This window comes from Castor canadensis, chromosome 19, assembly GCF_047511655.1.
Source record: "Castor canadensis chromosome 19, mCasCan1.hap1v2, whole genome shotgun sequence".
NCBI lineage: Eukaryota > Metazoa > Chordata > Mammalia > Rodentia > Castoridae > Castor > Castor canadensis.
The window spans coordinates 8,311,052-8,338,919 of record NC_133404.1 but is presented as its reverse complement, the minus strand read 5'-3'; the positions used below and the strand labels follow the sequence as shown (position 1 = coordinate 8,338,919).

The 27,868-nt window shown below is 50.2% G+C and overlaps 1 protein-coding gene across 2 annotated transcripts; it reads right to left on the bottom strand.

Moving 5' to 3' along the window:
- Window positions 1-13: 13 nt before the first annotated feature.
- On the bottom strand, window positions 14-21,864 carry Cib2 (calcium and integrin binding family member 2). 2 transcript variants are annotated; one of them, XM_020157567.2, is made up of 6 exons: window positions 21,687-21,846; window positions 15,410-15,444; window positions 4,837-4,948; window positions 3,308-3,455; window positions 869-1,064; window positions 14-641 (listed from the first exon to the last, which is right to left on the bottom strand). In XM_020157567.2, the coding sequence occupies exons 1-6, from the start codon at window positions 21,735-21,737 to the stop codon at window positions 620-622; spliced, it is 564 nt and encodes a 187-aa protein (XP_020013156.1). In that variant the 5' UTR covers window positions 21,738-21,846; the 3' UTR covers window positions 14-619. The 2 variants fall into 2 exon arrangements, with proteins under 2 accessions (XP_020013156.1, XP_020013155.2); XM_020157566.2 differs by lacking the exon at window positions 15,410-15,444 and having other exon boundaries at window positions 21,687-21,864.
- Between the last annotated feature and the right edge of the window lie 6,004 nt (window positions 21,865-27,868).

Here is a 27,868-nt window from a genome sequence, read left to right as displayed (position 1 = left end):
GGCAGACACAGAGTGTGGGACACAGGAGTGTTTTACTACGAGGAGTTCACAAATCTGTGGTCAGAACACACCAGTGAGGGTTCCACGTCACTGGGGAGGGTGGGTGGGGTGGTGCTCATGACTCAGGGACAGAGATAGAGACAGAGCCCTTTGGACACACTGCCCACACAGCTTCACATTGGGAAGGGTGGCAGGAGAGGAACAGGCAGGGATGGGGTGCAGCCCAGCCTTGGGTTTTGGAAAAAGATTGCATAGCTCGTTAAAACCCCAACCTCTCTTTTTGTTCGTTGCCCTGGGAGAGTGGGGTGTCAGTCAGCACGGGACAAGTCAGACCCATCAGCTCCTGTTAGGTTTCCTGCCTTCCCTCCCAGGGGACACTTCTGGATGGGGAGAGGACTGGGCATGAGGTGGCCAGATCATAGGGTGCCCTGGGAAGGGTCCTGCTCCTCACATCGCCTCCCCTGGCTAAGGGTTATTTTTTTGCTGAAAGGGCAACAGGGAGTGTCTGTGAGTATAAACGCAGACTCTGAAGCTCCTTCCTGGGGCACTTGGAGTCACACCTGCATAGACAGCAGGCTGGAAGGTGGGCTTTCGGGCCCCTGAAGCCTCGGTGGCATCCTCAGATCCGGATGTGGAAAGTGCTGGAAAGAGAAAGGCAAGAGAGGGTGAGAAGTCATGGGCTGAGCAGAGGCCTCTCAGGGCAGCTTCACGGTGGGGGAGCCTGGGCCTTGAAGATGGATCTCCTGCTTCCTGGCCTGCACACATCACTGCCCACGGAGGTCCCACGAGCCCAGGCTGCCCTAGGATGGCCCCATGCTCCCACCTGCCCTGCCCTGCCCTCTCAAGCCTAGCCCTTGAGTGGTGGTACCTGAGGAAGTCAGGGGCCTTGGCGATCATGTCCTCAAAGTCAGCAAAACCCAGCTTGCCATCACCATCCAGGTCAGCTTCCTCAATGACTTTGTCACACACCAGCACCACCTCGTCCTCATCCAGCTCTGACTTGGTGAGGCGGGCCAATGTCAGCTCTAGATCCTCCTTGCAGATGAAGTTATCAGTGTTGAAGTCTGCGGGGTGGGGAGAAGGGGTTTGGGAAAGTTCCAGCCAGGGCCCCCAGGAGCCCTGAGGAACCCTGCCCCTGTTTTACCCTTCTTCCCAGCTGGCCACGCTGATCTCTCTACAGCCTCTGGAGTCCCCAGAGCATCTCTGTCTACACTCTAGGGAGACTGGATCCCTGTCCCCAGCGGATGGGGACTCAGGGACCTCACCCACAAGGCACATCTTAAATACCCATAGTCAATAAGCATTCAGAGTACCCACAAAACCTCCACAGTGACTGTATGTACCACAGCCTGAGTGGATCCCAAATCTAAGGATCCCTGGGAACTTTGGTCTCCAGCCAAATGGCCTTTTTGGCTTCACCCTACAGTGGACTGCTAGAGCTAAGAAAACCAAAGCCCCAAAAGGCCAAGGGATTACATCAAATCAGACCTCCCTGCAGAGATGGAGCGGGGATTCTCACTGGGCTTATTATGGCTCTAAGACCTGCATTTTCTAAGTGGCACCATGCTGCCTTAAGTCAAACACAAGCATGTTGTATATGATAAACACATACACCTTCATCTGCAATTAAAAAACAAAAAGTCAAGCCAGGAGTTGTAGAAACCCCTTAGAGAGATGCCATGTGCACACAGAGCAGGGAACATGGCTTGATTCTGGGCAAAAGGCACTGGCTGCACAGTACAGTGGTTTGGAGGACAGAGCCATGAGCAGGCTGTCATGAACTCTACTACCCTTCTCACCATTTCAGTCCAACTGCAGGATCTTTGCACATTGTTTACACCTGTTCACCTCTCAAGTTTCCGCAGAATTATCACCTCCCCACCCCACAGAAGGGGACTTCTTAGATACCGCCCACTAGGATAACTGACACACTCTTTCTTACTTATTTTTTAAACCATGCCCGCTAAGTAGGTACAATGAGAATTCTACTCTACAGACAGAGAAGCAGAGTTGGAAAGGACAAGGACCTAGGGCCCAAGCCCTTGAGGGTACCCTGCACCATCCACCTCTGTGCTGGCCTGTGAAGGCCTCCAGGGTAGGCATGAGGTGGGATTCAGCTTTGCCTTGATGGGCATGCAGGAGGTTCTCTGGAAAGACTCCCCCTGGCTGACTAGCTGGCTGGCTGGATTCCTTTGCCCATTCAAAATGAGGAAACCAGGCCTCCATGTGTTCTGCACTTCCCCATCTGGGGCAGACAACAGCCCTTCCCAACACTGTGGAGTCAGAGACCAAGGGATGATGGGTGGAATTCCAGAAGCTGTTGACATGCACAGCTTGTGGTGGGTGGGCAGGCAGGTCTTTCTGATAGTCAAACACATTGTGGTGCAGGGATGTATCTAAACCAAAGTTCTTTGAAATAAATGTGACAATAACAAAATGAAGATATCCCTTGGTGGGTCCCATTGTCTTGGGATCCCCTTGTCTTGAGGACAAGGTTTGTCATTGACTCTTCTGGTCCAGGACAGGTCCCAGCCCCTTCTTGGGTCTTGAGGTCCCCATCTGAGGACCACCTGAGGATTTGACACCAGGTCCCCAAGGACTGTCAAGGTCACTGCTGGCAGGCAGGCAGGCAGGCACTGTGGATGAGCTGTGTAGCTTCCTCCCTTTGGGTGTAGGAGACTCGTGAGTGCTCAGTGCCCTCTGGTGGTCAGTGGGATGGGAACCTCAAGGGCTGGGCAGAGGATATAAGGAGCCCTACCTCTGGCACACGGGGGAGACCTTTGGGGGCCTCCCTTGCTATCAGTCCTCTTCTCTGACCCCCAGATTCAGTCTGGCTACTCATGTTCTTTCTAGAATACAGCTTTTCACCCTCCATGGCAGGATCTGGTATTGAGTACTAGGCCCAAACTTCTCCACCGGGTCTTCAAAGCCTGGTCCCAACTTACCCCTCCAGAGTCACACCATGTTCCTAAACCCTCCCACCTCATAGAGTCCTGCATCTTCTGCTTCCCAGAGTCCTCACCGGCTGTCTCCTCTGCCAGCATGCCCACCCCCACATCTTCAGGTGACAGACCTCCTCTGGTCCCCCCACCCAAGGTAAATGAGTCTGTCTCACCTTTGCTTTCAGGACCCCTGGGGCTCTCTTAAGTATGATTTGTCCCCCATGGGCGGCCTGCCCACCAATCAGGCACTTTTCAGAGAGCAGGTCAGTCCTCAGCATCCCCAGTAACGGGATGGCCCCAAATGGGCCGCCCTCATGGTCTGTCCTCTGCACCATGGTTCTGCCCGGCTTCCAGACCCTCCCTACCGTAGATCTTGAAGGCATAGCTCGCCTTGAGCTCTCGGGGAGCTGACTCGCAGAGCACGGAGAACATGTCCACAAAGTCGTTGAAGGTGAGGTTGCCCTCACCGTCCTCAGAGAAGGCCTCCACGATCCTCTCCTTGAAGGGGTTCTCCTGGAGAAGACAGACATGGCCATCACCCATCACTGGAGCAGGAAGCAGGAGGACCCAGAACCAGTCTGCTGCCAGCCTCTGCACATAGCCTTAGCTGAGTGACCAGACTTCTCTGAGCCTCTCTTTCCCCACCTGCAAAGTGGGGATAACAGGTTTAACCGGTTAGAGGATTCAACATGCTAAAGCATGCAAGGTGTTGGTCACAACAAGCAGTCCTCCTATCATCCCCAGAGTCACAGCACAGCCTTAGTGAGTATAGCAAGCTCTGTAGGAGCTCCTGTTGCCCAGAGGAGGGCACAGAGGCTCCTGCCTCCATGGGCAGGACTCTGCCCCTGGCAAGAAAAGATGACAGCCCTGGGCAGTCCTCAGCTCAGGCTGTGTCAGGCTAGTCAGAAGTAGGGCCTCAAAGGGTCAATAACTGAGGACGAGCAGCAAGGGTCAGAGCTGGTCCAATGCCAGGCCTGCAGTCACTCAGCTCTTCTGAGTTCTCTCAGACCACCGCAGAGACTACCTGCCCCAGGGGAATGCACACTGACTCCTTCCTGTGAAGGATGCCCCTTGGGACACCACACTCCTGGGCTCCTTCCATCCCACCTGGATAGCCCAGGCCAGCCCCAGAAGCTGGGGGCCAAAACCCATGGGTCCTGCCTCACCTTCCATGACCCTCTAAGCCTGATATCCTGTCCCCCTAGGGGAGGCTAGGTACATGCCCAGAGGCAAGTTTGGGTCATTCTCTTAGGACTGAGGTAACCAGGGCTCAGGCCAAAGGGATGCAGTGTAGCATCCTTTAAACCGCACATCCCAAGCCTGGTGAAGGGCCATTTGCAATGTCGTATGGCTATGTGAAGTTGTGCTCAAATACCTCCTTAATGTCAAAGTGCATTTCCCACATCCTGGGTGAGGAACTCACGAAATATCCAAAAGTTCAGGTGGTCAGAGGACCTGCACAGCAGCCTCAGCAAAGAGAGGGCTGAGCCTACCCCAGATGAACACAACCAGAATGGACATTCAGGCTCATGTACGTTCAAGTCTGAGAAGTGTCACTGTGGATGACCATGCTGATCTCAGCGAGAAGCCAAAGCCAGACAAGGGGCAGAAAGCAGCAGACACAGGTCTGTCACATGCAACAGGCTGTGCTATGTCACACAGCACAGGGCAGGCAGATGGGCAGCCACCAATCCACAGTACCCCTACTGAGCCCTGCCACGTTGCTCATTTATTTGTAGAGTGCCGATGCAGAAACAGGCACAGAGAGGTCCAGTGGTCTGCTCAGAGCCACACAGCCATAGCTGAACCCAGGGTTCAGGCCAGACCTGGTGCCTCTGCTGCCCATCCTAAGGTGCAGATTCCCCAGCCCCTCTGCAGAGGGCACCTCACATACCCGGAGTTCTGGCATTTGGATGATGAGACTCATAGGCACGTGGACAGTGGGGCTCTTCCTGTAGTCCATGGGGACGAGGTTGGGGGCCAGCTCGTAGAATCGTGCGTGGAGTCTTGGAGGGAAGTAGAGGAAACACACTGGAGGGTGACCACCCCTGAGCCCCCAGTGGCCCAATGCACGGACCTCAGTAAACCAACCTCAGCCAGGACCAAGTGAGGGACCAAAAGGCCATCTGCTCTGTCCGCTGGCGGAGGGGCTTGGAGGACCCTCGTGCTATAGATTGGATTGTGTCCAGGCTGTACCACTTCCCACCACACATGCACACACACCACCACCACCACCACCACCACCACCACCCTCCCCCAGCCCTGGGGCCTGCAACCAGGTGCTCTCCCACCTTTGACTCTCTCAAGCATCTTCTATGTCCCAAGCATCTGACACTTGTCACCCTATTTAACCTCTTCCCTATTACTGCATAGACACAGGCATCATGACCCCAGTTTACAGCTCAGCAAACTGAGGGCTGAATGTTTTCTCTATGGCCACATGACTAGAACAAATGTATCAAGGGCCATGGTTGGAACCCAGGACTGGAAGTCCAGAGCACACCCACTTCTCTGCTCTATGCTGCCACTCCTGGAGGTCCATCAAAGCCCTGGCCCAGTTTCTCCCTGAGGAGTGAGCGAGCGAAGAGCTCTCAGCAGCCCTGACATCTTCAGGGAGCCCCTGTAAATGGACCACCCTCTAGCTGGGGGCCCTGGTCCGGCCCTCCTGGTTGTTGGTTCAGGTCCCCAGCTCTTGCATCCCCCTCCTGCTCTGTACTCAGGAGGCCATGTCCCCCTGGAGCACAAGCCCACTCAACATGCCATACAGACATCAATGTGTGAGGCACCTCAATACCGTCTCACTTAGAAGCCCCCTCCCCCATCCTCCAGTCCTCCCTGCCCTGTGTCCAGGTCCTTAACATTCAGGAGAATAGCCCTCCATTCCATCCCCAGACAGGCACAGACTGCATTCTGACAAAAGTGTGTCCATGAAGTAAGGGCTGGTGGGGGAGAGGGGACATGCAGATAAGAGGCACTGACTAGGGGCTGAAGTAGGTGACCTGCTCCCAGGCTGCTGGGGTTTGGCTCAAGTATGACTCCCTGGATCTCCTGGGCCTCAGCCTCCCTGCAACCTCAAAGCCAGATCAACCCAGGTCTTCTGTAAATGGCCAGCCCCCCACACCCCTAGGCTCTCCTTCAGCCAGCACTTCAGCACAGCCACCCACCCCTCACTAGGTTCCTGCCCAACTTTTTTTCTTTTTTAGCAGTACTGAGGTTTGAACTCAGGGCCTACACCTTGAGCCACTCCACCAGCCCTTTTTTTTTTTTTTGCAGTGTGGTTTCTCAAGATAGGGTCTCATGAACCATTTGTCCAGGCTGGCTTTGAACCATAATCCTCATGATCTCTGGCTCCTGAGTAGCTAGGATTACAAGCTTGAGCAACTGATGCCCAGCCCACCCAACTTTTGATGTCTACAGAACACTGAACCACTTGCTCAGCTCACACGTAATGACACCAGCCATTTATGGAGTGCTCACTCTGTGCCAGGCCCTGGGCTAATGCTCTATGTGCACTACTGCTCAAACTTTAATCCCCAAAGCACCCTGAGGTAGACACCAGCCTCCACTTTTCAGGTGGAGAAATTGAGGCTCAAGGGTTAATGCCTGTTCCCCATTTACATAGCCAATGAGCAGCAAGGATAAAACTTGAACCTATGACGTCCACTACTTCCCGCAAGTCAAGGTGCCAAGGAGGGCACTTTACTTCCTGCCTCAGAGCCTGGCCTGGGCAAACAAAAAGTAAAACGCCAGAAGCTCACTTTCCAGGCCCTGTAAAGGGGCCTGAAGTCACAAGGAAGCTCCATGCCTTGGAGACAGAGCTGGAGGCAGGAAAATACCAAATCCTACCCTTTGGGTGGAAGGGGGGTCATTACATACCAGGGTGGGCTGGCACCAGTGGCTCATGTCTGTAATCCTAGCTGCTGGGAGTCTGAGATTGGGAAGATCGCAGTTTGAGGCCAGCCCGGGCAAATAGTTACAGAGAGCTCATCTCCAAAATAACCAGAGCAAATGGACTGTTGGTGTGGCTCAAGCAGCAGTTGCAAGCACAAAGCCCTGAGTTCAAAACCCATTCCCACCAAAAACAAAACAAAACAAAACAAAAAGCAAGGAGGCGGGATCCAGCCCGGACTCTCCACAGGAGGGCGCTAGAGGACTTCCCGTGCTGTTTCCTGGATTGAGGAACGTCTTGCCTCTTTCTGTCCCCAAACCCGTGACCAAATTTATTTTGCAATTCATCCACTCAACAGATCCTTTCTCTCGAAAATGATACTGGCAAAAGTGATTCTAGAAGTTTTTTTTCTTTTTTTTGCTGTACTGGGCCTTGAATTCAGGGCCTTCATCTTGAGCCACTCCACCATCCCTTTTTTGTCAAGGGTTGTTTTGTTTTTTGGGTTTTTTTTCTGAGATAGGGTCTTGAGAACTATTTTCCCAGGCTGGCTTTGAACTGTGATCCTCCCGATCTCTGCCTGAGTAGCTGGGATTACAGGCGTGAGTCACAGGCACATGGCTGGATTTTTTTTTTTTTTTAAGGGGCAATCAGAGGAGAACTTGAAACCCCACATCACTAGGGGAGGAAAACTGCCAAAACACTGTATCTCTGTCACCTCTCCCCACCCCCAATAAATGGCACTGAATCAAGAAGATTCAGATATGTGTTCTAGCATAACACCTAGGACCAGAAATAACACGGTGCTACTTGAACGGCTCCAGGGCATGGGGCCGAAGGTGGAAGCCTCCCAGGTTAGTTTAGAAAGTGAGTAGGAACCCTTCCCAGCACTCAGGTGGCAGAGTAGGAAAGGCACAAGTTTGAGGCCAGCCTGGGCTACATAGTGAGGCCCTATCTCAAAAAACAAAACAAGCAAGAAAAGTTAATCTTCATACTAACCCAACACCCAACATAGATTAATCCAACAGGATGAAGCAGCACTTGCACACACAGGTGCAAAAGTCTTATAAAATAACATTCTGGGAAATCAAGTCCAACAGGACTTAGAAGAATAATACATAAAGATCAAGAAAGAATTTATTTCAGAGTGCAAGAATAAGTTCAATGTCTGGAAATCTGTAAGTCATATTAATACATGACTGTATGCACACAGGAACCTTAACAACAATGGTTCCTTTGAGGTGGGAAAGAAGGGTGTAAGAGGAGGGCTGACTTTCACTTATTACTTTATCTTCTTTAGAATTTTTTTTCTATGTTGGCAGTACTGGAGTTCGAACTCAAGGCCTCATGCTTGCTAAGCAGGCTGTCTAATACATGAGCCACTCTGCCAGTCCTTTATTACCTTGGGTATTTTCGAGATAGGGTCTCTCAAACTATTTGCCAGGGGCTGGCCTCAAACCATGACCCTCCTGATCTCTGGCTCCCAAGTAGCTGGGATTACAGGTGTGAGCCACCAGTGCCTAGCTTCTTTTGAATTTTTTGGAAAAAAAAAATTGGTGCTGGGATGCACACTGGGTCAGCTCTCCTTACTTAGGGTAGAAACTGGGCCAGGTCCCCTTGCTCATGCCAGCCCATGGGGCCGCTGAATTTTCAGACTCTTGGCTTATTCACTAAATGATTTGGGTCAGAAGAAACATAATAGCAATGTGGGAAAATTTTTTAAAAAAAAGTCTTAAAAATGTCCCTAGCTTTGATCATTAGATGCTTTAGAAATTTACTGAAGAAACAGCTCCAGGCATGTGCAGTCACGCCACGGAACTGCAGAGATTTTACCAAGGTACTAATTCAACTGTGAAAACTTGAAACATTAGCATCCAGCTGAATCAATTAAGGGACACCCAGTAAATGCCACTAATTAAAATATTACAGAAGCGTATCTAATGATACTGAAAGCTGGCTGGGAGTAGCTCAGGGGTACAGAGCATGCTTTAGCTCTCAAAGGGGCCCTAGGTTTGCCAGCACTGGGGCTCACGCCTATAATCCCAGCTACTCAGGAGGCAGAGATTAGGAGGATCGTGCTTCAAGGCCAGCCCAGAGACCTATCTTGAAAAAACCATCAGTAAAAAGGGCTGGTGGAGTGGCTCAAGGTATAGACTCTGAGTTCAAACCCAGTTCCACAAAAAAAAAAAAAAAAAAAAAAATGGCCCTGGGTTTAATCCCTAGTACAAAACAAAATCATTTACACAAGATAAAGTGAACAAAGAGAATATACAGTATGGTCCTTTTAATAATTTTTAAGAGCACCATATACATTATATACCTAAAAAATAAAGGTGGGAGGGCTATTTACTAAAATGCTAGTAGTGATGACCTTCGGTGGTGGGAGTAGGGTTAAGACTTTTTTTCTCACATACTGTTTTAATTTTTAATAACTGTGATAAGATAACAAAATTTGCCATCTTACCCACTAAAAATTATTTTTAGCTGGGTGTGGTGGTGCATGCCAGTAATCCCAGCACGACTGCCAGTTTGAGGCCAGCCTGGACTACATAGTGAGACCCAGCCTCAAAAAAAAACTGTTTCTGCGGTATTGGAAATTGAACTCAGGACCATGTGCTTACTAGGCAGGTTCTCTACTGCTTGAGCACACCCCCAAGCCCTCCCCAAATCATTTTTAAGTGTAATCAAATGCACTTACCGTGAAATTTGCCATTTCACCCATTTTTAAATACACTTTGGTGACATTAAGCACATTTGTACCGTCATGCAGCTGTCACCACCTCCAGAGCTGTCTTCAGCTGGCAAAACTCTACTCACAGAGCAGTAAATCCCCTGCCCATTTCCCTCTCTTCCCAGCCCCTGAAACTACCATGTAAATACCTGTCCTGTGAATCTGACCACTCTAGGGTCTCACAAACTCGGAGTCATACGGCACATGTCCTGTGCCTGGCATACTTCACTCAGCACAATGTCATCACAGCCCCCTCTGCTTCAGCATGCATCAGTATTGCCTGCTTTTTTAAGGCTGCATAATATTCCACTCTATGTATATTTGCACGCTGCTTATCCAGTCATCTGCTGGTGGACACATGGGTTCCTCAGCCTTTTGGATATTGAGAATAATGCTCTATGAGAATGAGTGTACAACTATTTCTTCAAGACACTACGGAGTGCTGGACAAGTGCCCCACCAACCAGCCCAGATTATGATTTTTTGGCACAATTAAAAAAAATTTTTTTGGCAGTACTGGGGCTTGAACTCAGGGCTTACACCTTGAGCGACTCTACCAGCCCTTTTTGCTGATAGGTTTTTTCGAGATAGGATTTCTCAAACTATTTCCTTAGGGTTAACTTCAAACGCGATCCTCCTGATCTCTGTCTCCTGAGTGGCTTGGATTACAGGCGTGAGCCACCAGCCCTAGCTTCTGACACAATTTTTTGCGTAAGTTATTACTAAAGAAGGCTGAGGATGTGGTCAGTTGGCCTAGCACGTGTGAAGCCCTGGATTCCATTCCCAGCACTGGAAAAAAAAATTGCTGATTCTTTTGTCTTGTTTTGCACATGTAAGAAAGTTTTCTTTTTCTTTGAGGCTATCTATAGCTTACAGCAATCCAGTAAAGAATACCTTTAAGAAAAATTAAAACATTTAATTTTCTCCCTGTGCAATCAAAGATGTAAAACTATGGGCACATGTGCCTTGCTTATGAAAATGTACTTAATTCCTTAGGTTCAATATGAATGTGTTCTTCTCGGGCTGGGGGTACAGCTCGGTGGGAGAGAGCATGCTTAGCTGTCAGGGGGGCCATGGGCTCCAGCCCTGGAACCACATAAAAAGAATTTGTTCTTCTAGGCTGGGCACCAGTGGCTCACACTTGTAATCCTAGCTACTCAGGAGGCAGAGATGGGGAGGATCAAGGTTTGAAGTCAACCCCGGGCGAACAGTTCACAAGACCACATCTTCAAAATAACCAGAGCAAAATGGACTGGAGGTGTGGCTCAAGTGGTAGAGAACCTGCTTTGCAAGCATGAAGCCCTGAGTTCAAAATCCAATGCCATCAAAAAAAAAAAAAGAATCTAACAAGATCTGAGTGAAACGAGTGCTTATATTACCAAGGCTTTGACTGGAATGTCATGTTTTCAAATACAACCTAACACTAGGGAGGTAAGAAGTCCTCCTTAGAAAAGGTAGCCTGGCACCTTGTCTATCTGATTTCCTTTTGGGTTTCTAAGCCTTGTAGTTAGTAAAGAAGTCGTTTTTTGGCAGATCCACAAACCCTGGGATACTTTGGGACCCTCAGGAAGAGGTTCACCTGGGCACTCCTGGTGAAGCTGAATGGTAAGTCCTTGGCTTGGCTGCCTAGCCTCAAGAGTTTTTAAAGGTTTCATCTGAACTTTCTTGTAAAAATTTCAGCAAATTCAAACTCCAGTCCAACCAAGAAAAAGACAATTTTCAGCAAAAAACAAAAAACAAAAAAAGCCTATGGGGCTTAAGTAGTAGAGTGCTTGCTTAGCAAGCTGGAGGTGGGAGTTCAGTCCCCACTGGGGAAGGAGCCTAAGGACGGACTAGGGTGTGACTCAGTGAAGAGTGCTGGTCTGGCACGCAGGAGTCCCTAGCTTTGATTTCTAGTATTGCCACCCCACCCCCAAAAAAAAGTATATACCAAGAAATAGATGGTAATTCTATTTTTAATTCTGTGAAGATTCACCATTCACTATACTGTTTTCCATAGCTTTCTGGTGGTTTCTTTTTCCTTTTCTCTTTTTTTTTTTTGAAATAGGGTCTTGTCATGTAGCCTAGTCTCACCTCTAACTCATGATCCTTCTGCCTCAGCCTTCTGAGTGCTGGGATTACAGGCGAGCACCACCATGCCTGGCTTCATAGCTTTCTCACCTGTTTTTACAATTTGCCTAAGGTGAAACAATTTTAAGCATATTATAAAACAACACAATCTGACTTTTTGATAACCAGATACAAAAGAAAAATACTGGTATAATATGTACCAAATGACTAATAGTCATTATTTCCGGGGTTAGAAGTATAAGGTAAATTCTTTTTGTTTTCTGTTGACTGGTTTTACTTTCTCAACTTTTCAGTAATATGTATGATATGTGTATTAAAAAGTTAAAAATAATTTGCAGAGCGCCAGTGGCTCATGCCTGTAATCCTAGCTACTCAGGAGGCAGAAATCAGGATCATGGTTTGAAGCTAGCCTGGGCAAACAGTCCCTGAGACCCTATTTCAAAAATACCCAACACCAAACAGGGCTGGTAGAGTGGCTCAAGTGGTAGAGCACCTGCCTAGCAAATGTGAGGCCCTGAGTTCAAACCCCAGTATCACCAAAAAAAAAAAAAAAAAAAAGTAATTAAACTAGGTTACAAAGACTGAGAAAATAAATAACAAAGTAACAATTAGAAAAACACCCTGGGCTATTAACTGAGTGAGCCTGTCTCTGTATCCAGGAGGACAAGGGCTGCTGTTCCACTTATTTCCGAGCACAGTGAGATGGGGGTGGAGGGAGTGCTAAGCTCTTACCTACAAAAAGAAGGGGTAGGGTGGGTGGCCAGATGCGGTGGACTGTCTACTCAGGCTCGGTGTGGGGGTTGGAAAAGCTGTGCCCAGGGAGCAATTGGATCTCCGGGGGAGGGGCAAAGTGGGGGAGGAAAGAACTGGCTTATGGTTTTCTGTGACTCAGATCACTGACACCCTGCGGGCCCGGTGCCTACCCCTCCCCCGCAAGCCGCTCAAGTTTCCGCCTTGCCATCTGGTCAGTACTCAGGGTGCAGCTTACCACGGAACACAGCGGGTGGGCAGGGAAGGGGGGTGCACAACAAGGCCTTGCGAGGAGGGAAGGCCTGTGGAGGCAGGGCCTGGCCACCATGGCCCTGCTACTGACCTGCTATGCATTGCTGTGCAGGTGTTTGCTCCTTGCCTTTTCTGGGCTCTGGCCCCCCCAGTTCTATCCTGGACCTGAGATGGGAACAGTGGAGAGGGCTTGCCTGGAGGGGGCTGGAGGTCAGGCACCCTGGCCTCTGCTGGAGCCCAGAGAGAGGCAGCTAGAGAAAAGTGAAGAGGCACTAGGCGCTGGTGGCTCACACCTGTAATCCTAGCTACTCAGGAGGCAGAGATCAGGAGGATCGCGGTTCAAAGCCAGCCTGGGCAAATAGTTCTTGAGCCCCTATCTTAAAAAAAAATCACAAAAAAAAGGCTGGTGGAGTGGCTCAAGGTGTAGGCCCTGAGTTCAAGCCTGAGTCCTGAGAAGAGAAGAGAAGAGAAGAGAAGAGTGAAGTGAAGGGGCTGAAACTGGAAAGGAGCTGTGTGGCCATGCCTGCCTTCTTTGTCTCACAGCCTTTCCTTGAGGGCTGACAGATAGGAAACAAAACCCCATGCAGCCCTTCACTGTGTGTGAATGCACTGTCACCCTGGTCCTCCAGTCACAGGAGCCTGTGTGGAAACAGCCACAGCAAACACTACCATCTTCATGATGTACAGGTGGCACTTGGGACATGGAAGGTGCCAGCCAGTGGGGACCAGACCCCAGGGCTCCTGCTCTCAGAAGGCTTCATCCCCCCATCACCACTTTGTAGAAAATGCTCCAATTCTAGTCCCTTGGGTCCCCAGTGAGCACTAACCAAGAGGCAGTTTCTGAATACCAATGAGAAAACAGGCAGGGGGCTCAGGAAAGGACATCCAGATGCCTGGAGGGGTCCTTCACCCATTTTGGCACCTGAGGCTTGGCTTTCACGCCAGTGTTAAGCTACAAAGGCTGGGGTGCTGAAGGATGCAGAGCTGGGCATACCAGAAAGGCAGGACCTCTCCCCAAGTGCTCTCACTTGCCCGGAGTCCCTGTCAACAGGCTAGGAACATACGCAAAGGCCTGTCATATTGGCTTCAACTCCTGGCTGGCCTTGAACCACTTCTCCCCCCTTTTCCCCCAAGGGCAACCTTGCTGCTCTCAGTAAGACCAGTGGAGACGAGATCAAGGGATGCAGGCTTATGTCCTTGTCGCCACTGCTCCCCATCCTTCACCCGCACTCCTAAAGCATTCACCACTGCTAACAGGTGCCATGCCAGGTGCTAGGCACAGGCAGGGAGGCCTAAATTCTGCCTGAAAGTCCCACAGGAGCTGGTACCTGAGTTCATGAACCCAGAGAGCCCCAGTTAGCTGTAAGAAAACTGGGTAGCAGAGAATTGGGGGCTCCCAAATGAGGTGCCGGGAGTTCGTGCTGGAAAGAGGGGTGGCAATGCCAAGGGTACGGGAGGTGAGAAAGGGCACCACAAGCAGTGGGACAGCCAGCTCAAAGACTTGGGAGTAAGGGGCTCTGGAGGTCAGAATGGAAATGGTGGTAGGCCTCTAAGGACAATCAGCCTGGCTTGCCATCAAAGCAGGGTTTAGAGTGACAGAGCTCCCTGCAACAGAAGATGAGTGTGTCGAGGCTGAAAAGGGGAGTTATACCAAGAACCCTGAAAAGTCAGAAGTGCCACCAGGATGCCAGGGGTGATGGCCGTGTGGTTTTATTTTGAAAGCCATCCCCTCCCAGTGGGGAACCTCACCCCCACCTCACTCAGGCCAATCCTAGTGGTCAGCCACCATGCCTGGAGTCACTGCCCCTCCACGGAAGTACCGTGAAGAGTCTACATTTGCTGAGGCCAGCCCTGGGGGCTCTGCCCCTTGCCCTGCCTCTCTGAAGGGTAGAATTGGGCTGCCCCCTGCTGAGCCAGGGGACAGGTTGGAATGGCAGGAAGGACAGAGAGGAACATGGCCAGCCTGAGCAAAGCGGTGAGGGCAGTGACAGACTGCAACACAGCTCTCTCGGGAGGCTGCGCCAGGCTCCAGCCCCAGCCTGACCATCTATCTCCAGGGAAAGTGATCCTCAGACTTAGCTGGCTTTTAGTGCCACCTGATACCCAGGACAGAGGGGCCCAGCCAGAGCTGTGGGACAGGTTTCCTGGCATTCTGTGATCCCTGTGAACTGCCTGATCCTGGGGTTCTGAGATTGCTAACTCTTTTTATCTCTCCTGTCCTCCCTCAAGGACAAGGGCTGCCCAGGGAAAGAAGGAGACTTCTAACAGACAACTCAGGAGTGGTGGGCATGTACCTTCCTGACTTTTGAAGAACCCAGGAGCAGGAGGGCATCAGAACCAAAGCCAGAGGGCCATTAGGGTCTCCTAGCCTGACAGGGGCTCCCTGTGGTTCCAGAGGTCCCAAGACACAAGGCAACAGCAAGGGACCTAGAGTCACAGGCTGAGTCTCCAGACCCTGGCTGTGTGACCTGGGCCAAGTTGCTGAATGCTATCTGTAAAGGAAGATGTCAAGATCCTCTTGTGACAAGATCACAGTGAGGAATAAATGAAAACGGTCTCAAACACACCACCTCAGAGTCCAGCCCATAGTAAATTGGTGCTCCAGTCCTTCTAGGAACAGCTGGGCACAAGGGGCAGGGGAAAGTTTTCAAGTCTATATAGTAGCCCCGGGGTGCAGCTGAGGCCTGAACTTGGCTCCCACAGCCAGCCTACACAGGGTCCCGAGCCCCATCCCTATCACAGCCCAACCCCAAAGAGGTGTACAAGGAGCCACACTTACTTGAGAATGTCCTTCTTATTGAAGAAGGTGCAGTCCTGTGAAGGGAAGACATACACAAGATGGGCCAAGCAGCCCCGGGTTCCTTCCCTCCACACAGGCCCCACAACCACGGGCCCACCCGACAGTACTGGTTTCTCTGGGAGCAGGAGAGTCCTGCTACACCTCCCCTCCCTGCTGACAGGAGATGGCCAATTCCAGTGGGTCCAGAAAATGCCTCCAGAGCTGGGGTAGGGGATCAAGGGCTGTGTGGCACACTTCAGTGGGTGGGGTGGGGTCCAGTAAGCAGGAAGGAGAAAAACAGGTAAACATGGTAATTTAAGGGCCAGTGGGATACGCCGCAGGGAAGCAGGGTGATTGGGAGGGGATAATTCCAGAGATCATTCGGAGTCATCCAGTTACACCACGAGGATGGGGCCTCATGTGGGTGTGCAGTGTACGGTGTGTGTCCTTTGTGACAATGGGTGCAACCCTGAGAGGTCCAGGCTTACAAGCAGAAGAGGTACCATCTTCAAGTCATAGGAATAGGTGAGGTCACACAACAAGCCCATACATGGGCAGTGGAGGGATAGAGGGACCATGGTGTGGGGAGGAGATAGGGAGGACAAGGTTGGATAGGGAGTGACAGATTGGTAGCATCTAGGAGCGGAGAGTGGGAGGCTGCTGAGGACCCCCCAGGTGGGCTTACTCAGGATGGGGGGGTGGCCCTCAGCTCCCATAGCCATCCAGACTATAAACTCTTCTCAGGAGGCCTGTCTAGATGAGCCACCTGTGTTCATGGTGTGACCTAAGCAGGATGACTGGAATCTTCTATAATGGTCACTTCGTCAGGCCTGGGTAAGAAGCAAGGAAGTGAAAAGGAGCTAGCACTTTCTAAAATGCCCAGCTGTGAGGGGATTTTCTGTTAATGCCTGCTGTTGGGCTCCTCCGCCTTTGCCCACTGCTGCAGTACGAGGAAGGTCTAAGTTCTCTGCAGAGCCCAGAGCCTGTGGATGGGCCTCCTGGGGCCATAAGACAAACAGAGCTGCTCTGCACGGAGAATAGTGAAGACCAGGCCTGCAGACAGCCAAGCGGGCCCTGGAAGACCTGAAGCAGCTAGACACCAGGGCAACTGGATTGTGCGTTGAGGTGGGCCAAAGAGGATGCCCACAGGGTACACACGACAGCCAGGGATTCCCGGGGTGCCTATCAAGGCTGAGGAGTTGGTGAAAATTTCGATTCTGTGTAGCCCATCAAGTCTGTCCACCTGCCACTTCTTGGGAGCTAGAATAAGGAACTCTGTGCTGCCTTGGCTTTCTTGGAGACTTCTAGGGGCTTCTCCTGGGGGGCTCAGCTTTGCTTTTGGCAATGGCTCCTCTGTAGGAGCCAGAAAAGACTCAGGCTCAGCAGCCCCGCCCCTCACCCAGCACAAACAGAAAACTGTCTGTCTAGCAGGCCTACGATTCAGGCAGGCTGGGGACCGCGTGGGCTGAATTCTCAGCCAACACCAGATCAGGACAGCAAAGGCAGCCTGGTTGAGTCTTCTAGGTAGTGTCTTCTTTCCACTGCAGGACTGGGTCTGGAGTCTGAAAGTGTCCAGGGAGCAGGGTCAGATCTCTGCCAACAAGCCTGGAGAAGGCTGTTAGCAGAACTGGAATGGGGAGAGGTCCTGAATCCTCCACTCTGGGCTAGAAAATAAGAATCCAGCAAGGGTCCTGCTGGCAAAAGATCCAAAAGCGTCCCATGCAACCCTGGTCCCTTATCACAATTACATACATAAATGTCCTTGAGGTGTCATATCTGGAGCAGCAGCACTGGGAACTTGGTTGAAATGCAGACTCTCAGGCCCTGCTCCAGGCACCTGAATCAGAAACTGTGAGTGGGGCCCAGGAACTGGCATTTTAAAAGTCTTCCCAGTGATGCTGATAAATGCTGGTGTGAGGACTTCTGCTCTAGAGCAGAATTGGGAGCTGTTTAACACACCCGTGTCTCCTGCCACCCCTTAGCAGACCCCAGGAAATCACACAGGAATTCCTGATGGTTCATCCAGGTGTAGGTGATCCTCAAATCCCCTCAAGTGATTTTTGAAGTGCAGTGCAGGCTGAGAGTCACCTGACAGCAAGCACGTGGTAATCCATGTACCTGCCATGGGGGCTCTGAATGACTGACTGCATCTTCATTCGTCACTAGCCTTTTTCTTTTTTTTTTTTTTTTTAGGGGGGGGGAGAAAGGGTTGGTGGCACTGGGATTTGAACTCAGGGCCTTACGATTGCTAGGCAGGCACTCTTATTGCTTGAGCCACTCCACCAGCCCTATCTTCCTATTTTATAGATTAAAAAACTGATGCTGGAGGGTTAACTCAGGAGAGGTGAGGCCTCAGGACTTTGGAAGCAGGAAACAGGATAAGCTGGGTCAAAAAAGAAGCCCAGAGGTCATTCCAGTTAAGACTTGGTTCTGGCTCAGCGCTGGTGGCTCACGCCTATAATCCGAGCTACTCAAGAGGCAGAGATCAGGAGGATCAAGGTTGGAAGCCGGCCTAGGCAAATAGATCGTGAGACACTATCTTGGAAAAACTCATCACAAAAACAGAGTCGGTGGAGTGGTTTGAGGTGAAGCCCCGAGTTCAAACCCCAGTACTGCAGAAAAAAAAAGAAAAAAAAAAGACTTGGTTCTGTCTTCAAGGTTGTCCAATCCTTTCCCTCTCCAAAGCTCAACTCAAGGGCTCTGTGTGGTGGGCAGACTTCCTGCCTCTCACCTCCTACATGCCTGGCCTGTCTGTGGCAGTTGTCAGGGGCCGAGCCACAGCGGAGAGACAGGAGGCTCTCCCTCCAATTCCAGCTCTGCCAGCCCCAGCCAGGGCATAACCTTGCCAACCACCGTAGGGCCCAAGGTCAGGTTCAGGAGAAATCTCAGTTGATCCCCAGGACAGCCCATGATGTAAACACAGCTGGGTTAGTAGGAATTCCTGTTTTAGAAGTGGGAACCCTGAGGCCCAGAAGAGGACAGTGACTTGCAAGCGGCCCACAGCATCAAATGCCCAGAATCTTATAACTTGAGAATGTTTGTGTAGAAAGGCTGGCAAAGTGGCTTAAGTGGGAAAGCACCTGCACAGCAAGCATGAGGCCCTGAGTTCAAACCTCAGTACTGCCAAGAAAAAAAAAAACAACCTAGCCAGGCACCAGTGGCTCATACCTGTAATCCTAGCTACTCAGGAGGCAGAGGTCAGGAGGATCATGGTTCAAAGTCAGTCTAGGCAAATAGTTCGAAAGCCCCTTCTCAAAAAACCCATCAGGAATAAAGGGCTGGTGGAGTGGCTCAAGGTGTAATAGACCCTGAGTTCAAACCCCAGTACCCCAGAAAAACAAAACGAAACAAAAAAACTATAAAGAGAATCTTTGTGTGGAATTCTTTGCTTCCAGAACTTGCATTGTGTGTTGTTCATTCATTCAGTGGAACGTCCTCAAGGGCCTCTTCTGTGCCTGGGCAGGGGTCTCACAGGAAACAAGAGGGAGGATAAACAGTGATAAGGATCCATAGAAACCATTCTGTGCCACAAAAAGGGCCACAGGTGTGTTTGTGTCATAGCACCCTAAGTACTCCCAGATGAATGGCCTGAGGGAGACCAGACAATCCTCCCCAGAGATGAGGCCTGACCTGGACAGACAAGTGGCCAGATGGGCTAGTGAAGAGGTGAGGGAGGGTGCCAGGAGAACAAGAGGTGAGGGATGCTTGGCTGGAAGCCTTCAGAGTGCCTGGAACTCAGAGTAAGAAGTGAGGCTGGAGGCCCAATGAGCCCAGACCAGCCAGGATGACCTCTGCTCTGTACTTTGCTAGGACATGGTAGAATTACTGGGAGAGAAGAGGGCTGTGTTTTAGAAAGATTCTCCTGTCCGTTGTCCCCACATTGCTGCTTTAGGCATCCAAGTCCATGTCCTCAGCGTTTCCCACAGCAATAGGGAACTGGCTGGTACACTGCAACTCTTTGTATGTGAATTATTTTCATAGAAAAAAATTGTTTACAATGGTGGTGTACATTGTGTTTGCTGAAAGGAAGAGGAAGGAAGGAGAGACAAGAGCGAGAAGGGGAGGGAGAGGGAGAATGGAAGGGGTAAAAAGAAGGAAAAGAGAGAGAGAGAGAGAGAGAGAACCGGGAGAGCATAAGCTTGTGAGGGCCAGAGGGGGCAGAAAGGAAGGTAAGGAAGGGGCAGTTTGACCTCTGTTCCCAGGGGACTGAGGAGGCCTGGCCAAAGCCCTGGCCTTGGGGATGAAGGAGGCTGAGTCACTGAAAAGGTGTGCTGAGCACAGCAGAGTTGGATTGGCTGGAGGAGGTGGTGGGTTCTTGGGGAGGCAGGGAGGCCTGTTTAGGGTTCGAGGGGTCTGAGAAAGGGGTGTACAATGTAGAGGAGTGATCTGGACAGAAGGTACATTTGGGGATCAGTGGCACCTGGGAACCAGGGAGGGGGCACCCTGCCTTGGAATGGGAACAACATCAGGCTGGAAACCCCAGGAAATCCAGGAGCACTTGGGAAAGAGGTAGCTATAACTCAGGTCACCCCATCGAGCCCTGGCTGGCCATGCTAGAGAACCAGAGGGAAAATGTGAGGTTCTCAGGTTTCATGGTTCTCATTTCTCCCACTCTGCCTAGCAGGGTCTAGCCAGGCCCTGGCAAAGCATCAGAGGCCAACATGGGCACTGGCTCCAACCAGTAACCCAATGCCAGGCTGGTCTGAGTGGAAACCTAGGTTCCCCACCCCTACCAGGCCACTCTTCCCTTCTGGGTATGGGCCACTATCCAAGCTGTCTTCTCTACCTGAATGCCTCCTTCTAGGCAGTGCTAAGCAAAATCCCATCCATCCTCCAACGGCCTGCTTCATCGTTTTTGAAACCTCCCATCAAAGCAAAAGTCCCCTTCCTGCTGGCCTCTCTCTGAGCCTTAGTGCCCTTCCCTAGAACAAGCTCCCTCACAGGCCTCATCACCCAGGCCACACTGGAGGTGAGAGTCTGTCTCCCCAAACTTTGAGTCCCTTCAGGATAAAAAGCACACGTGGCTCAACCCACCTCATTTCAGAGCAAGGGAACAAAGCTTGGAGCAGGATTCAAATTCCTGGCTAAGCCCAAATGTCCAAGGAACTGAATGCTCCTGGTCTCTGTTCATTCTCCTAAAAAATGGGGCTAGCAATCCACCTCATTGAGATGGTCAAGTGGAATAACTGACACAGAGAGGGCCCTGACTACAATGTCTGGTACACAGGAGATGCTCCTTAAATGTGGTTCCCCTCTTCCTTCCCAGAGCCTCATAGGAGCTGGGAAATCTGTGTGATTGACAACTTGGGCTTCCAGGAGGAGGAGGGTCCTTTTTAATCCCGTGCCCACAGCAGAGGACCCACACTTCAAGCCCCCTTTCCTTCATACCAACACAAGTATTCATGAAGGTGACAGGTGTCTAGTGTGTTCCTTTCTCCTAGGAACGCAGATTTGACAACACAATCCTGTTCCCTCTGCCTGGGGGAGGGGTGGTGGCATTAGAGTTGGGTCTTGAAGGATGGGGAGAGATCACCTGGGTGGGGGAGCATCCCAGGGAGGGAGAGAGAGAGGAAAGAGCTGGCCATTGGGGGATAGGATGGGGGTAGGTGGCTGTAGGACAAGGGGCAGACAAGGGACCTAGGGAGACTGGGGGCTGCAGAGGTGACCTGTGCAGTTGGAAAGAGCTCTGGGTCAGCCAGGCAGTTGGATTTCTGTCCTGCAACCACAGAAAAGTTTTTACATGGGTGGGAGGGCACTGGGACCCACGAACTGGCTTTGCAACCTAAAAGGGACTGAGGGGTGGCTGCTGGGGGCACGGAGGGAGTTGGGAGAAGGGGCCGTGTAAGAATGGCACCGGGCTTACCTTCTTGCTCCAGTTACTTCATGTTGGGGCTAGAGGGAGAGACCCCAACAGATAAGCAGACACCCAAACTTAAGACAGTATTTGGAGGCTGATGCATCCCCACTCCCAGCCCTTCCTGGGATGGGGGCTGAGGTTTGTTCCAGGTGGGCTGGAGGGTGGGGAGGGGCGGGCAGCAAGAAGGCTGGATGGGGGAAGAGAGGAAGATGGGGCAGGGAGGTGCGCCGGGCAGAATCTTTCACTGGAAGGCTCTCATTCCCCAGATGTGGAAACTGAGGCTGGGCGAGGGAAAAAGTAAGTCACCGGCCCAAGGTCACGATGCGCGCCAAAGGCAGGGGCAGGGTTTGAACCCGGGCAAGCTAGCTTTCACGAGGCCTCGGAAAAGGACGAAGGGCGGCCGTGGCGCGCCGGGCTCACCTGGTAGTTGTCCAGCTGCTCCTCGGTGAAGATGGTCTGCTTGTTCCCCATGGTGACCGCAGCGCGGTGGCTCGCCCGCCGGGGCGCCGCCTCCCATCAGCGGCACGGGAGCCCGGAGCCCCGCGCCCCGCGCCCGCGGCCCTCGCCAGCCCCGCGGCGGGCAGCGTCCCCGGAGGCCGCCCCGCCCCGCCCCACCTCGCCGCTGGCACGGAGGGGGCGGAGCCAGGACGGGACCCGCGCGGCTGCGGCTCCGCCCCCAGTTGGAGAAGCGGGGTTCGGGCGGGGGGCGCCGGCTCCGCCATCTGCGCGCGACCAGCCAGAGGGCAGAGCGGCCGCGAGAGCCAGCACTTCCGGCCCGATGGGTCCGGGTTGCGCAGGGTGAGGGTGCAGCGGAGCCAAGTGGCACGATCTTGCCACCCGTGACGCGGGGCGGGGACCTGGCTGGGCCTTGCACTTGACCTTTGGCGAGCCGCTCCTTCCCCTGGGCCGCGGCCCTCGGCAGCGGAGGGGATCTTCGGTGGAGCTGACCTCTAAAGCCCTCTCCAGCCAGGCCCCGGGAAGCCCATCCTGCCTTTGACCATAGTTTGGGTAGGGCATCTCAGGTCCTCTGGTTCCTCAGGGAGGGAGACAGGATTTGCTTGGCCTTCTCTGACACTTGAGAGGATTTCAAGAATTTATTGTGTCCAGAGAAGTGTGACAAAGGCCAGGACGTTTTCTCGGGGGAGGGGGGAGGTGTTAAACAAATACTATTGTGAGGGATACAAAGTTTTTAATTCTGCTCTCTTAGGGCCTCAGGCTGGGCCTGAGAATTTATTTGACATACAACAGATTGGTGGCAGAAAAACATACAGATTTGTTTAATGTAAGATTTCCAGGACACAGCTGGACGCCCACAGCACCTGCTGTAATCCTAGCTAGGCTGAGATAGGGAGGATGGTGGTTCAAGGATAGCCCGGGTGAAATAGTTTGTGAGACCCCCATCTCCAAACTAACCAAAGCAAAATGGACTGGAGGTGTGGCTTAAGCAGTACAGTGCCTGCTTTGCAAGTGTGAACCCCTGAGTTCAAACCCCAGTGGTGCCTCCAAAAAAAAAAAAAAAAAGGATTGCTTTAAAAGATGTGGTTTGTGGTTGATAAAATTGAAGGTAGATAGGTTTGATAGAAGCAAGGTACCTGGTAAGCGCTTTCTTTTATACAATATGCATTACATCAAGACCTTTAACACATAGTGGTCAATAAAAACCTTTGACAGTTCTGTTCATATTTGGTACCATTCAGAAAAAAGATCAAAATATAATTTGGGGGTAGTCCTGTTATTTCAAATCTGGTCTGCATCTATTTGTTTTGACTAAATAAGCATTAGTATACTGCCTAGCAAGTGTGAAGCCTTGAGTTAAAACCCTAGGACTACCCCCAAAAAATCCAAACAAGCATTATTATATATATGTGTATATGAGATGCACTTTGCACATCAGGTAAGCAGTCTTCTTGTGGTTGTTAACACTTTTTCCTAAACTTGTGAGTTACTCTTGGCTTAGGAGAACACTTAACCAACCTGGTGTCCTCCAAAGTAAAACTCTTAGTAATGATAGCCTTTTTCAGGCTGATATTTGTGTGTGCCTGATTGTATCATGACCATCATATTTGAATGAACATAATTAGACATGCCTAAATGCAACACACCCAGGCAGTACCACTCTGATAATTGGAAGGATTGGATATTAGTCACCTGGGGAATACATCTGTAAACTAGTACAAATTTAAATAGGGGCTTACTTATATCATTTAATATTTTATAAATGGACAAAGGTAACCTATTATCAATAAATTATGGGATGGAAATTTGAATGAATTTTAAAGACACAATGAAAACTTGATTGATCTTCATGGCACTGTTGAAACAAAAATTTTGCAGGGCTGTCTTAATGTTTTTGTTTAATTCATGTTTTGAAAGAGTCAAAATTGTGAACTGGAGGCATGGCTCAAGTGGTAGAGTACCTGCTTTGCAAGCATGAATCCCTGAGTTCAAACTCCAGTCCCACAAAAAAAAAAAGTTAAAATTGGAACCCACTACTCCTACTTCTGTGGCAGGAAGGCAAGGAGGGGGAAGAGAGTTTAATGAGTGCTACAAGAAAACCAGACTTGGGGAATGTTCCTTGGAGACCAGACTAAAACAGCCAATGAAATAACATGTGATTATGTTGGGACAAGCTGTTCCACCCTCCACCCCCACTTCTGTAACCTGCTCTAAATGGTATATAAGGAAAGCCCCCTTTGTTCTCGGTGCTCAGCCTTTGGACATGAGTCCGCTGAGTTGGTGCCAGCTTGCTTAATAACCTCGTTTCCTGAAAGCTTTGGTGTCCCAACACTGCAAGACTCATGAAACTTTCCTTCTGTATGTTCAACAACCAAGATTTGGAGACCAAAGTCAAGAAAGAAGAGGACTAAGAAGATAGCCAAGCTGGGCTCCAGTGGCTCACACCTGTAATCCTAGCTACTCAGGAGGCAGAAATCAGGAGGATCACGTTTGAAGCCAGCCCGGGTAAATAGTTTGTGAGGTCATACCTTGAAAAAAAAGTCATCACAAAAAAGGACTGGTAGAGTGGCTCAAGGTGTAGGCACTGAGTTCAAGCCCCAGTACCCAAAAAAAGAAGATAGCCAATATTTTGGCCATTGCCCTCCAAGGTCAGCAAGAACCCAGGAGGTAATAGGACTCCTCTAAAAGGGCCCTGCAGCTTGATCAGAGACTTCAAGGACTCCAGTGGTCAGACGCTAACCAGTCCATTCTGCAGAGAGCAGGGCCATTAAAAGACAGGAAGAATACCCCAGTGTTTCCAAGGGAAACCACATGGTCAGTGAGACTTTGACCCATCCAAGCAGATGGCACAATTAGTAGAGGGGAAAAGGACCAAAGAACCTCAACTGACCTTAAGAGTAGATGGGAAAGAGGTTAAACTATGGCCATCTACTCTGTCTTGAGCACCCAGCAGGAATATACAGCAAAAAGTAATCATTAATAATACTAAGGATTTTTTGTTGCTGTTTTTTATTTATTTATTGGTGGGGCTTGAACTCAGGGCCTTATACTTGCTAGGCAGGCACTACCACTTGAGCCACTTGCCAGTCCTGTTTTGTGTTGGGTATTTTCAAGATAGGGTCTCATGAACGATTTGCCCAGACTGGCTTCCGTGATCCTCCTGATCTCTGCCTCCTGAGTATCTAAGATTACAGGAGAAAGCCACTGGTGCCTGGCAATAATACTGAGTGCTTATATTCTCCTCTACTTCTGGGAACAAGCATCTGACTCCTTTTACTTACATACTTCAGGTGCCCTTGATGGAATATATGCATGAACCCAGAAATAGCCAGCCAGATGACATAGCACCCCAAATCCCTCAAGAATGAGGACTGGACAAAAGCAAGAGGGCAGGTGTAGCAGGGATTTATTTGAAACTGTTCCTTGCTCCTCCTCCTTTTCATTTGCCTCTGCCCCTTGCCCCCTAATCCTTTTTTTGCTGAAGAGAGGTCCTTCTTTAGGTTTCAGTTACCTCCAGAGGAACACACTCTGTGCTCCTTTTCAGATCCTGCCTGGACTTACACATACCTCTTCATGTCAAGACTTTCTATTCCCAGAATCCTCAGCTCTGCCCTACTCAGCAGGGAGCAATCAGAACAGGGGCTCTGTCAGCCCCACATGCCACAGAAATGGAATGAAGGATTGATGGTGGGGAAGGAAGCAGTGCAAGTGGAAACCATATCTATACTGTAAATGTGAAAGTACAGAAAAATGTCCAGTACAAAAAACTCAATAAAAGCTGAGGATATGGCTTAGTGCTAGAGTGCCTGCTGAGCATGCTTGGGGCCAGGAGTTCAATCCTCAGCACCACCAAAAATACCCCAAAACTTATTAAGTTGGTTATTTTGGAAGAGGAGAGTTGGGATTGATATAGGGTAGTCAGGTAGAAAGGGACTAACCCAAGGGAGCCAGGGAACAAGTGCAGCCACATAGCCAAGTACATTTTGTCAAACATTCTACTCCACCATTGTCCTAGAGTAACGGTTGACTATGATGGTGGAAGCTACTTCTTAGTACAGTGGCCATCAGCCCTCACCAACAATCTCATCAGAGACTTTCCCAACTCTAGAGGCCAGCCAGAGAGCTCATTAAAGTTGTGTTTTATGCATGCTCCTCCCCTCAAATTCCTATATTGGCTCTCAGGACACCTTATTAGGTTAACCACTCCCTGCTCCCTAGATCTTAGAAAAGCCCTCCCATTTCTTGGAAAGCTCCACAATTATGTGCCTATCCTTAGCATAATCATTAAGCCCTGTTTATAAAATTACCTAAAACTGAGGGCTCCATGCATTTGATTGTTTGGTCAAGCAGCCTGCCCTCAGTTTCCTTAGGACGTAGACTATTACTTTATAGTCAATTCTGCTTTAATAAAATCATGTTTTGCCTGACACTGGTGGCTCATGCCTGTAATCCTAGGAGGCAGAGATAAGGAGGATCGAGGTTCGAAGCCAGCTCAGGCAAATAGTTTGTGAGTCTCTATCTCGAAAATAACCAACACAAAGCCTGGCGGCATGGCTCAAGTGGTAGAGCATCTGCCTAGCAAGTGTGAGGCCCTGAGTTCAAACCCCAGTACTGACAAAAAAAAAAAAGTGAGTGCTTTGGGAGTGTGCACTCCAGAGTTTCTGATTTAGTATGTCTGGAGTGGTTGAGAATATGGGGATCCAAAGAATTCCAGTTGTTTGCTCTGGCCACTGGTCCTGGACCACACATTGGGAAGAGCCACTGTTTGGGCTGAAGGTTGTGGGTGGTCATGGGATCACCCCTACAAGATGATGACAGACCCAACTGACAATGGGGTTTTTAAATCAAAATTGCCATCGTGTCTGAGAAACACCTTCTCTAAAAGCCAAAATGAATGTAAAGGTTGCTTAAGCTTTGTAGGTTTGTCCTAGGATGGAATTGTTTGAGCGGTGGGAGAAGCATTTCTCCCCGTAGGGGACACAGGAAATGTTAGATTCCAATCTGTGAGGCTGTTGCAATGGGTGTGAAAGATTTCACAGAAAAATAGGAGTTGAGGCAGAAGTCAGTTTTACTCACTTTCCAAGGTTAGGACTGGGGTTTATAAGCATAGAGGGAATGTTCTGCTCACATCTCGTTTGTTGGTTCAGCTAGCTGTTCCAGGAAGCAGTTGGGGAGGTCAGTTTCTCAATGTTTTGCTAAGGTGGTTGTTAGCTTGTACAATGATTTCTGTGTCATAATATGGTCAGAAAATGCTGTCAACAAGATGCAAGTGGGGTTCCACTTGAGTTTCAGAAGAACAGTTTCTGCAAAACAAAGTAAAACAGCTTTCCTGCCAGACAAGATGGAGTCCTTTCCAAAATGGAGTCGGTTAAGTTCTAAGTTTGGCAGATGATCTCTGGTACTTTTAGTTTCCTTTTATACCTGAGGTTACTGGTGGGGGTTTTCCAACATTATTTTGCCAGCCTCCAGTAACTACAACAGCAGTCAGCTAAAAGGCCACTCTGTTGAAATCCCATGTGTCACTGGAGACAATCAACTGCTATGAGATGGCAGGAAGCAATTCCGAAGCCCAGGGGACCATTGATCAGACTTGCCAAGTCCCCTCATCATCTTAGGTTTATTGTAGACACATGCAGTAGGGATCTCAGCTGTGTAAAAGGCAGGGTCTGTCCCTGGAAATTCAGGCAAGGTGAAATTGTCGAGACAGGCACCTTCACAAGAGTGTCTTCCTATACTTCCCCTATTCCCATGTTACAGCTGGGACATCTGAAGCCCTTCCAAACCACAATCATTGTTGCCAAAGTTTTCTTTCTTCCCACTGGACAGTCTGCATGCTGTGCTCAGATCCTGTTTGGGGACATTCTTGTATAATTGCTAACAATTACACAAGTGCTCATTTGCATACCAGGTGTTCCAGGAAGACCTCCACAAAGAAGACCCTTTTCAGTCCTTGGAGGCCCTCCTCTCACAGGAGAAGAAAATTCCCATTTTCTTTCTTTCTTTCTTTCTTTCTTTTTTTTTTTTTTTTTGTGGTACTGGGGACTAAGCTTGGGGCCTTTTGCTAGGCAAGCCATACCCCAGTCCTTTGGCTTTTAGCTAATTTTTCAGCTAGAATCTCAAGCTAACTTTGCCCAGGCTGGCCTAAA